Source organism: Hypomesus transpacificus, chromosome 1, assembly GCF_021917145.1.
Source record: "Hypomesus transpacificus isolate Combined female chromosome 1, fHypTra1, whole genome shotgun sequence".
Classification (NCBI taxonomy): domain Eukaryota; kingdom Metazoa; phylum Chordata; class Actinopteri; order Osmeriformes; family Osmeridae; genus Hypomesus; species Hypomesus transpacificus.
This window is the reverse complement of record NC_061060.1, coordinates 224,199-235,530: the sequence shown is the minus strand read 5'-3', so window position 1 is coordinate 235,530 and position 11,332 is coordinate 224,199. Positions and strand designations below refer to the sequence as shown.

Sequence of the window (11,332 nt, the reverse complement as noted above, 5' to 3'; positions counted from 1 at the left end):
TATTACTCGATGCCGACTCATCTTTTGAGCAAGGTCACATGCCCGAGCAATATTAACCTTCGTGACCTCTGACTGCCTCAGCCTAACATCATTGGTGCCGACATGAATGACAATATTCTCATACCTATCATCAGTGCGTGCGCCATGTGCCTTAGCTTGGGCATTTGCCTTAGCCCTAGTGCTAGCCAGCACCCTAAGATTAGCTTCTATGTCGGTAGCTCTGGCCCCAGGTACACAGTAAACTGTCGCTGGTCCCTCCAATCTAATGTTACGAGTGATGGAGTCACCGATCACTAACGTCTGCGGAGTCCCACTCCCACCATGCTGCAAAGGTGAAACCGGTGGGGCTAAACTTGAGTCCTCACTCACGCTAGGACTCCCTGTCTGTGATGTTGCGCCAGTCGCATCTAAAGTTACTAGCATACGTTCTTCCTCAAGCGACTGAACGCGACTCTCTAATAGAGTCAACTTTTCGAACAAAATGACACATGTAGGACAATGTGAGTGGGTGTGAGACATTATAATTAACTTACGTTAATAGTTTATGCCAGCCAAGATAATTCGTCAGAACGTTGAATTGGCTAGTTCAACAGGAACAGTAGCGTCGAGCTCCAAGGAAAAAAGCCGTGCCGAGTAAACTAGTTTGAAGAACCTGTGTAAAAAAATACATTCACTTGAGGTCAATGGTGTCTACTTACTTTTAACTACACTTCCCATGATGCACTAGCGACGACCTTTGACAGCTGGAAAATGGCCGCCCCCTGTTAGATGTGTTTTACTGGTCCCACACATGATCAAAGCCCTCAACATGATATTTTCACTGTATTCTTCTCAATTTGCTTACAAGACAATCTTTTGTAGGCGTATTTTGGACTTAAGAATCCTTCGAACAAGACTGAGGAACCAGGGCAATCATACAACATGCACAATTTTAAGACACCGCTGGATGAAAAATGTACCAGTGTTGTCTCAAAACAACACTACAACGATGTTCAGTACGCAACCTGAAAAGGTAAAACAAATCAGTTGTATTTCTACCCGCAATGCAGACCTGCGTTTGACAGTGACTGTTTCGGACATAACTGTATTTTACAATTTACAGTAGCTTGCTACTTTGTTCGACCTTGTTGAGACATTCGCGGTAGTAGGCACCTCCGCCGCTGCCGCCAATAATATCTGTTCTGGCACGTCTATGGTCTTGGACGACCGTCTTTTAAAACTGTTCATTTCTTTTAAGAAACATTTTGACATGTCTGAGTTTCCAGTGGAGAGGATCCGGAACTTTAGCATCATTGCTCACATCGACCACGGGAAGAGCACGTTGGCGGACCGGCTTCTGGAGATGACGGGTAATCCCAGGCTGGCAGCCCTTCATTCCACAGCCCTGTTCAGTTCATACCTCCTCAGCACAGCCATAACGTGATGACTGTGTGAAGAGGTGGAATGGATATAGCTCAGTGGTTAGAGCATTTGACTGCAGAGAGAAGGTTCATATGCCCCTGCTTTGGAGTGTCTGCTGAATGAACACAAGATTGAAAATAATTTTTCTTAACAGGGGCCATAACCAAGACAGAGAAGAACAAACAGGTGTTGGACAAGCTGCAGGTGGAGAGAGAGAGAGGCATCACGGTTAAGGCTCAGACTGCTTCTCTGTTCTACACACACCAAGGACAGACCTACTTGCTCAACCTCATAGATACTCCAGTACGTCATGTTTCACATATATACTCCAGTACGCAGAGATGGCAAAAGAGATGGGGGGGGGGGGGGGGGGGGGGGGGGGGTTGCTGGTCATGTATTGCATCATATTGATCATGCCACCAAATACAGATTAAAACTAAAGTAACTGACTGTAAGTCTGACTTTAAAAATGTAAGAAGCATTGAGTACAGATATTTGTGTAAAGAATGTAAGGAGTTAAAGAAAAAAGTTGTTTAATAAATAGTGAAGTAAATTACTGATACCAGAAAATTCCCATCTCTGCCAGTACATCATGTTTCAAGCAGACCAAAGCTTAGGTTCTTCAACCACTGTTAGAACTCTGCTGTACTTTCTATGTGCTCTGTTTGCATGTCGGCTTTGGATGAAAGCACCTGTTGAAAGAATAAAATATGAATACTGTTCACGAGTGCCCCAAATTAACCTTCATGTCCTTGTTTTGGCACAGGGCCATGTGGATTTCAGTTACGAAGTCTCCAGATCGATTTCTGCATGTCAGGGAGTTTTGCTGATTGTTGACGCCAACCAGGTTTGCTCTCCTGCATTGACATCTAGCATTGTGTTGACCAGGGCATTTACAGCTGATTCAGTTAAGACGCTTTTATCCAAAGCAATGCATACATTACTGTTACTATACCGTCATCCAGTATTGTTTCTTGTTGTTATCAGGGAATTCAAGCGCAAACAGTGGCTAACTTCTATCTAGCATTTGAAGCTCAACTGACAATCATTCCTGTTATTAACAAGGTAATACCATGTGATACATATTTTGTATATCTGCTGGTTGTCTTTATTTCCCGTCATGCTGTCTTCAAGTTGTCCCTGTAATGAAGTGAAGAAAGTTACAGTTGTTCTGTCTGTTTTTCTGTAGATTGATTTGAAAAATGCAGATCCAGAGAGAGTAGAGAAGCAGATTGAGAAGGTGTTTGATATTCCATGTGAGGAATGTATTCGGGTGAGTGAATACATAATATAGACTAACAGTGTCTGCAGATCTTCAACAATGAAATGTCCTAAAGGGGTGCTAATACTCTTCTCCTAGATTTCAGCCAAACTCGGCACCAACGTGGACCAGGTGTTACAGGAAGTCATAGTTAGAATCCCACCGTAAGTCCAAGTAACCCTGACAACAATCCAGCTGTTTACACCCCCATACACATCCATGTTCAACCATCCAGCTGTTTAGACCCCGATGTACATCCATGTTTAGAACCTCATGGAAACCAACCCTTCACAGGCCCACAGCCAGGACAGAGGAGCCATTCAGAGCACTGGTGTTTGACTCCAACTTTGACCATTACCGGGGGGGTGGTTGCGAACATCGCTGTGTTCGGAGGGCAGGTCAGTAAAGGAGACAGGATCGTTTCGGGCATATCTGGGGAAAACCTACGAGGTGAACGAGCTGGGAATCTTGAGGCCAGAGGAGAGCCCTACAAGCACACTGTGAGAATCCTCTCTGTATCCATGTGTTCTAGAACCCTCTCTGTATCCATGTGTTCTAGAACCCTCTCTGTATCCATGTGCTCTAGAACCCTGTCTGTATCCATGTGTTCTAGAACCCTCTCTGTATCCATGTGCTCTATAACCCTCTCTGTATACATGTTTGATCATCCTATTTAAAGATAGGCATCAGTCTAGCTTTGTGTGGTATCTGCAGGTTTGCAGGGCAGGTGGGCTACATGGTAGCAGGCATGAAGGAGGTGAAGGAAGGCCCAGATTGGTGACACGCTCTACAGCCTCAAACAGCCCGTGGAGGCCCTGCCAGGGTTCAAGCCCGCCAAGCCCATGGTGTTTGCTGGTACAGACTACTGACCTGGGGGCATCTGTGAACCCCTCTGTGACAATGAGTGTAAAAAGGTCTGTACGCGTGACACGTTGTTTGATTGGATAGATGAGTCAGCTCTGTGTCCTACAGGGATGTATCCTGTGGACCAATCAGACTACAGTGCCCTCCGCAGTGCGGTAGAGAAACTGACCCTGAACGACTCCAGCGTCATGGTGAAGAGAGACAGCAGTCTGGCACTGGGGGCAGGTTGGAGGTAGCAGGCTGGAGGGAGGGAGGCAGGCTGGAGGGAGGCAGGCTGGAGGGAGGCAGGCTGGAGGGAAGCAGGCTGGAGGGAGGCAGGCTGGAGGCAGGCAGGCAGGCTGGAGGGAGGCAGGCTGGAGTGAGGCAGGCTGGAGGGAAGCAGGCTGGAGGAGGCAGGCTGAAGGGAGGAAGGCTGAAGGTAGGCAGGCTGGAGGGAGGCAGGCTGGAGGGAAGCAGGCTGGAGGGATGGGGGCTGGAGGGAGGCAGGCTGAGGGAGGCAGGCTGGAGGGAGGCAGGCTGGAGGGAGGCAGGCTGGAGGGAGGCAGGCTGGAGGGAGGCAGGCTGAAGGGAGGCAGGCTGGAGGGAGCTTCTCCAGGGGTTATAGAGGGTTGCAGGTGATGTAGGTTGGCCTCTCCAGGGGCAGGCCTCAGGTAAGCTGGAGGTGATGGAGATAGGCCTGTACATGTGTTGTTATCTACCCTCCAGGCTGGGCTTCCTGGGTCTGCTTCACATGGAGGTGTTCAACCAGAGGCTGGAGCAGGAGTACAACGCCTCGGTCATTGTCACGGCGCCACTGTGCCTTACCGAGCCGTCCTGTCATCGCCCCGCCTCATCAAAGTAACCCATCCACCCTTCACATTATGAAGTTTCTTCCCCAGTACCTCTCTGGATCAAAGCGTCTGCTAGGTGAAGACCTGATGGCAGGTGGTTGTGTGTTACAGGAGCATGGGGCGCAGGAGATCACCATTGTCAGCCCGGCTCAGTTCCCGGACAGGAGCGTCGTCAGTGAGTACCTGGAACCCATGGTGCTGGGAACCATCATAGCCCCTGACGACTACATCAGTAGGATCATGAGCCTCTGCCTGGTATGTCTGTCATTTTGGTTCTTCAGAACGTATTGGAACCTGCATGTTGGTTCTTCAGAACGTACTGGAACCTGCATGTTGGTTTTTCAGAACGTTTTAGAACCTGCGTGTTGGTTCTTCAGAACGTATTGGAACCTGCATGTTGGTTCTTCAGAACGTACTGGAACCTGCATGTTGGTTCTTCAGAACGTATTGGAACCTGCATGTTGGTTCTTCAGAATGTACTGGAACCTGCATGTTGGTTCTCAGAACGTATTGGAACCTGCATGTTGGTTCTTCGGAACGTACTGGAACCTGCATGTTGGTTCTTCAGAACGTACTGGAACCTGCAGGAGAACCTGTGGGTATGAGTGTGTTGTCGCCAGCTGATAGAGAGCCATGGTAGCACATGACCAGGAGATCTGCTGTTGTGGTCCCTCAGTCATGTGTTTAGTATTGACAGATTACCAGGCAGAAACACAACATAGTTGACATAGTTTGATTTAATTTGTGATTTTTGCTGCGTCAGAATCGCAGAGCCCTGCAGAAGAACATGGTGTACATCGATGAACACAGAGTCATGATGAATACCTGTTCCCGCTCAATGAGGTGGTGGTGGACTTCTACGACCTTCTCAAGTCCATGTCCTCGGGCTACGCCAGGTGAGACTGGGGCTGCTCTCTGATTGGCTACTGAGAGTGCTGTAAATGAAGATATGTGTGTGTCTACGTGTGTTGCTATCGCTGTGTTTCAGCTTTGACTACGAGGAGGCTGGTTACCAGGCAGCTGACCTCATCAAGATGGACATTCTGCTCAACGGACGACCTGTAGAGGAACTTACCACTATAGTACACAGGTGAGGTATGTAGAGTAGAACTTCAGATCAAGAGTTTGTGGATTCATATCCATCAGTATGTGCTAAATGAATACATTACAGAGTTATTAACTCTCCACTGTTGTTAGTGACGTGTAAGACAACCCTATGCCGGCGCTACTAAACAAACCAAGTCGTCCATGTTTGTTGATGTGTACTAACTGACCGTCAGTGTGGCTGATGGTCCCTGTGTTCCTGTCGCAGAGACAAGGCGTACAGCGCAGGCAAGGCCATGTGTGAGCGCCTGAAAGACTCCATCCCCAGACAGATGTTTGAGATCGCAGTTCAGGCGTCCATCGGCAGCAAGGTCATTGCAAGAGAGACGTGAGTCCCTCCTGTCAACAACGCAACCCTAACCCTCACAGGGCAGAATACCTCACGGGGCAGAATACCTCACAGGGCAGAATACCTCACAGGGCAGACTACCTCACAGGGCAGACTACCTCACAGAGCAGACTACCTCAATGAGCAGACTACCTCAATGAGCAGACTACCTCAATGAGCAGACTACCTCACAGAGCAGACTACCTCACAGGGCAGACTACCCCAATGGGCAGACTACCCCACAGAGCAGACTACCCCACAGAGCAGACTACCTCACAGGTTAGACTACCTCAATGAGCAGACTACCTCAATGAGCAGACTACCCCACAGAGCAGACTACCCCACAGAGCAGACTACCTCACAGGGCAGACTACCTCACAGGGCAGACTACCTCAATGAGCAGACTACCTCAATGAGCAGACTACCTCACAGGGCAGACTACCTCACAGGGCAGACTACCTCAATGAGCAGACTACCTCAATGAGCAGACTACCTCACAGGGCAGACTACCTCACAGTGCAGACTACCTCACAGGGCAGACTACCCCAATGAGCAGACTACCTCACAGGGCAGACTACCTCACAGGGCAGATTACCTCACAGGGCAGACTACCTCACAGGGCAGACTACCTCAATGAGCAGACTACCTCACAGGGCAGGCTACCTCAATGAGTAGACTACCTCAATGAGCAGACTACCGAGCCCATCAGAGGGTATCTTGTATGTTCACATTCAAAAGTGGAAATTCAATCGTTTAGAAGTATTCCTTACTGTTTGTTTTTATTGTTAACCTTGGATCCCTGTGCCCTTTTGACCTAACACACGGCAGAATAAAGGCTTTCCGGAAAAACGTGCTTGCCAAATGTGTAAGTAAATCTTTCCTCTCACAAATTAATATTTGGCTCCAAATAATCCCTCCATCCATTCCATGTTGTGTGTCTGGTATGGGGGGGATGTAACACAGTGTGTGTGTCTGTGTGTGTGTGTCCAGTATGGGGGTGATGTACTCGGAAAATGAAGCTGTTAAAGAAGCAGGCTGAGGGGAAGAAGAAGATGAGACGCATTGGCAACGTGGACGTTCCCAAAGACGCCTTCATCAGCGTGCTGAAGAGGAAGGACAAGTAGACGATCCCAGAGACGCCTTCATCAGCGTGCTGAACAGGAAGGACAAGTAAACAATCCCATTGACGCCTTCATCAGCGTGCTGAAGAGGAAGGACGAGTAGACGATCCCAGAGACGCCTTCATCAGCGTCCTGAAGAGGAAGGACAAGTAAACGATCCCAGAGACGCCTTCATCAGCGCGCTGAAGAGGAAGGAAGAGTAGACGATCCAGAGACGCCTTCATCAGCGTGCTGAAGAGGAAGGACGTTGAGGACCAATACAATACCAGTGCCCTGTTGTTATTTATTGACATATAGAGTGGCTCCATGCTACTGTTACAACTGTAAATAGTTAAAGTTGTACATTTTATTAAAGGTTGAACCATTGTTTGGTTAAATACTTGGGGACCTCATTTATATTAATGCATGTGTATCACTAGACCCTGATGAAGGGTGAATCTGAAGTCTCTGATTTACACAGAATGCTACGGGTTAGTTCATCATGATGATAATAGATGGTGGCACGTTAGACAGTGTTCCTGTCCTGGTGACACACTGCAGTGAACAGCAGGTGGCGCTCTAGCTTAGGGTTCCTCACCCGGCTGCAGCATTTCACCTCCACACCAGGACGGAGAAGAGCGATGACACGTAAGTAATGATTTGCTGGAAGACAGGTTGACCTTTTCCAAGTGTTTGTGTGACGTGGACAGATTAGGAAGGCAGTACAATGTGTTAATGATGAGTTTATCTGTTTCTGAATGAAGTCCTACTGTCTCTTTAAGAGGCACTAGTCAGCCGTTCAAGCTCCGCCCATTTCATTTAACAGATGATGTCATTGTGTCCTCCCTCAGACTCTGAACAAATGATGCTAGGAGTAGAGGGCTCTTTTGGTCTCTCCTCACATCTCTCTCTCAAACAAGGTTACAGAGTCCAGGGAAGCCTGTTCCTCCAACCTCTCTCAGACCAGCATCCGGGCAGAATTTTTACTCTGACACATTTGACAGCTAAAAAGGAGGGATGTAGTCCTCTCCTAAACTTCAGCATATATTCTTCTGTGAACTAAGTGGTGACCTCTGCTGCATATCCAGGAGTAATCTCTCTCCTCCTCGTCGGTCCAGGTGAGAGGTGCTGTTCTCCAGGCTGCTGGAGGTCTGGACCATGGCTATGAAGGAGAGCATCCTACCCATCAGCGAGGTGTCCAGCCCCTACCCCGAGGTGGTGGAGCTGAACGTGGGAGGACAGGTGTACGTGACCAAGCGCTCCACCCTGCTCAGCGTGCCCGACACCACCCTGCACGCCATGTTTGCCCTGTCCCCGCCCCGGGAGCTGCCCCGAGACAGCCGGGGGCGCTTCTTCATCGACCGTGACGGCTTCCTGTTCCGCTACGTGCTGGACTTCCTGCGGGACCGGCAGCTAGTGCTGCCCGAGCACTTCCCCGAGCGCGAGCGCCTGCAGCGGGAGGCCGAGCACTTCCACCTGGGGGAGCTTCAGAGGCTGCTGGGACCGCGGCTAGCCAGGCACGCCTCCATGAACGACGAGGGTTGCCACAGCGACGTGAGGAGAGTTCCCAGGCCAGCGAGCACCCAGCAGCCCGTAACCCTGCCTCCCTCTCCGACAAGAGGTCAGGGTTCATCACCGTCGGTTACAGGGGCTCCTACAACCACTCTGAGGGAAAGCCAGGCAGACGCCAAGTTCCGGCGTGTAGCGCGGATAACCGTGTGCGGACGCATCGCTCTGGCTAAGGAGGTGTTCGGGGAGACGCTGAATGAGAGCAGAGACCCCGACCGGCCTCCAGACAAGTACACATCTCGCTTTTACCTGAAGTTCACCTACCTTGAGCACGCCTTTGACCGTCTCTCTGACGCCGGCTTCCACATGGTGGCCTGCAACTCCACCGGCACGGCAGCCTTTGTCAGCCAGTACCGAGACCTGGACAAGGTGTGGAGCAGCTACACCGAGTACATCTTCTTCAGTAAGTGGACACATGTCATGACCAGACGGGATACTGGCACTGGGAACTGGAAGTTTTGTGTTGACTATCTGTGAAAGGGTTAAGTGTGTGTATGTGTTACTTGAGCAAGTGCCTGCATGTAGTGGCTAGCATGAGGTCTGTTTGGCCTCTCAGGAACTCAGAAGTGTTAATGAAGCTTAAACCGAGCCAGTCGAGTTGACGATGAATAAAAAAAAAAGCTCCACTCCAACTTCCCCATCATGTGCCCCCCCCCACCCACCCCTCTTCTCCCCTCCCCCCATCTCCCCTCCCCCCAAACCAACCAAGAACTTAAGGGCTTGTTTGTGCGAACATGAAGGCTTTGACAGGAGAGTGTAAGTCTGGTGAGAAAGAGCAGGCATTAGAGAGTAGGGGGGAGAACCGGAGGGAGAGCAGGGGGGAGAGGAGGGGGGTAAAGGAGGAGGGAGAGGAGGGGGAAGAAGAGGAGGAGGAGGGAGAGTAGGGGGGGAGAGCAGTGTGGACAGGGCTGTCGGCAGGCTTTAGTGTGATGTTGCTGCCTTGAGGGAGATGCCTGCCTCCCGTTTCAGCTCTGAAGCCAGACTGGGAACATTGTTGAGTTAAACTATCAGCTTGACGGCGTATTTATATGCTAATTATATTGATTCCCTTCTTTGCTCACTCAACTTGATCTGACCTTATGGAAAATTCCATTGCCCTCAGCGCATCCCAGTGCAGCTACAGTAGTCATGTCCTTGAGACAGGTGGTCACGATGCTTGATTAAATGACCCCTGACCTTCCGGAGTGACCCTGCTGCCCCAGGTCAGCTTGTAGTTCATTCTGAGTCAGCAGTGTGCCTGGTAGGGACTCTTTGGGGGTTCTTCCTGTCAGTGTGCCAGTGCTAGCAGAGAGGGGCAGCTTTTGTGTTGGTGTTTCAGCAGGTCTTCTGCCCCTGTGCTCCGAGTCTCTGGCCTGACAACCAGGGGCGCCGTATAGGGGGGGGAAAGCAAGGACGATTCCCTCGACTGACAGGGGCCCCAAAAATTTTAAAACTAATAGAAATCATCAAAAAATATAAATATGTATTTTCATTTTCATGGGGCCCAAAATTCCGGCGGCCGCCCCTGCTGACAACACAAGGAAAGGTTATGACAAGACATGGATACATGGTCTGGCATGGAGTCAGGTGGCTAAGCGGTTAGGGAATCGGGCTAGTAATCAGAAGGTTGCCGGTTTGATTCCCGGCTTGCAAAATGATGTTGTGTCCTTGGGCATGGAACTTGCCTCGTGTCTGCTAAATGACTAAATGTAATGTAAATGTCTACTGTACACACTACTGTCAAACTAAACAGAATTTTTTAATAGTATTTATTATGTTGCCACAAAATTTAAAATTTAAACAGACAAAAGCTTACTACAGTAAACACCTCACCCACTTGATTAATTTCATGGAAAGCTTCTACTTTAATTATATTTGCATTCCTGTATGATTTGTCACACCAACTAAATTACCTATTTTTCCAGACAAGGTTGTTGCTCTCAGTCAGCCTGGCTTGATGGGTAGGGTTAGATACATTTGCTGCATTAACTAGTTAGCTACAACGTATGTGAAATGTAATGCAATGACAAATACTTGCACAAGTCATGACACTACCTGCAGATTACTTTCGGTTCAAGAAAATGTAAAGAAAAAACAAAATATGGAGATGGTGGTGACAGAAGTGCTGTGTACAATCCTACAATATATATATTTTTTCAAATTCAAACTAAATAATACATTAATTTGGTTTGTAGAAAGACTCAAAAGAAAGAATATTCGTGTACCCATCATAACCCCCGACTCTACTGATTCACAGGACAGTCGCGTTCTGGTTCCCAACTGTGACATGTGACAGACCTCTATGTTTGTCTGCAGTACTTTTAACATCACAAAACACATGGTATGCACATCAGCAGAGTTAAGTTTGGTTTGTGGTGGTCATTTGAATTTCCTTTCTTTACAATAACCATAGCTTACCATATAAAACAGTTTATTGTTTTAAATTCAATGGATATCAGATGAGATCACGTATCTTCTGCAACATCAAAACCACCTCAAATTACAGCAGACTTTTTATGATACACTATAGACTAACACTTCACAACTGCAATTATTTGAATCCACGCTAGTATCATCCACTGTTTCAGCTCTGTAAGTGAAACGTTAACCCTGGTGTGAGTGGGCAGTGAAACGTTTCCTCAGCGCATAACTGCTGCTTGGTTTACCGTCTCTAATGGCAACGGCCCCAAGGGCAGCGAGCACGCAGGAATCCTGAGTGGCTCGCCACCACAGAGACACATTACATATGGAAATCCTAGATTACTCATCCCACAATGCATTTCAGCGGAAAAAGATGTTTCTACCTTGGGGATGAAACGGGAATTACAATACAGGTCATAACATATCTCTCTGCCTCATCTTCTCCCTCATCCTCTCTCTGTCTCATTCTTCTCTC

The 11,332-nt window shown here is 48.6% G+C and overlaps 2 protein-coding genes across 2 annotated transcripts in view; both read left to right on the top strand.

The window, feature by feature from the left end:
• Nucleotides 1–749: 749 nt before the first annotated feature.
• On the top strand, nucleotides 750–7,265 carry guf1 (GTP binding elongation factor GUF1). Its single transcript, XM_047019218.1, is given in 23 exon segments — nucleotides 750–1,012; nucleotides 1,238–1,349; nucleotides 1,556–1,704; nucleotides 2,168–2,248; nucleotides 2,389–2,466; nucleotides 2,591–2,674; nucleotides 2,762–2,826; nucleotides 2,957–3,023; nucleotides 3,025–3,087; nucleotides 3,089–3,162; nucleotides 3,377–3,428; nucleotides 3,430–3,517; nucleotides 3,635–3,758; nucleotides 4,232–4,317; nucleotides 4,320–4,363; nucleotides 4,468–4,611; nucleotides 5,120–5,174; nucleotides 5,177–5,252; nucleotides 5,345–5,446; nucleotides 5,669–5,788; nucleotides 6,617–6,653; nucleotides 6,779–6,788; nucleotides 6,791–7,265. Coding segments are annotated over 23 exon segments (2,055 nt in total). The 5' UTR covers nucleotides 750–790; the 3' UTR covers nucleotides 6,913–7,265.
• Nucleotides 7,266–7,963: 698 nt separating this feature from the next.
• kctd8 (potassium channel tetramerization domain containing 8) overlaps nucleotides 7,964–11,332 on the top strand; it is a 6,142-nt gene continuing 2,773 nt past the window's right edge. The window contains 3 exon segments of the mRNA XM_047022202.1: nucleotides 7,964–8,440; nucleotides 8,443–8,546; nucleotides 8,548–8,860. Of these exon segments, the coding sequence (XP_046878158.1) occupies nucleotides 8,047–8,440; nucleotides 8,443–8,546; nucleotides 8,548–8,860 (811 nt within the window). The 5' untranslated portion in view covers nucleotides 7,964–8,046.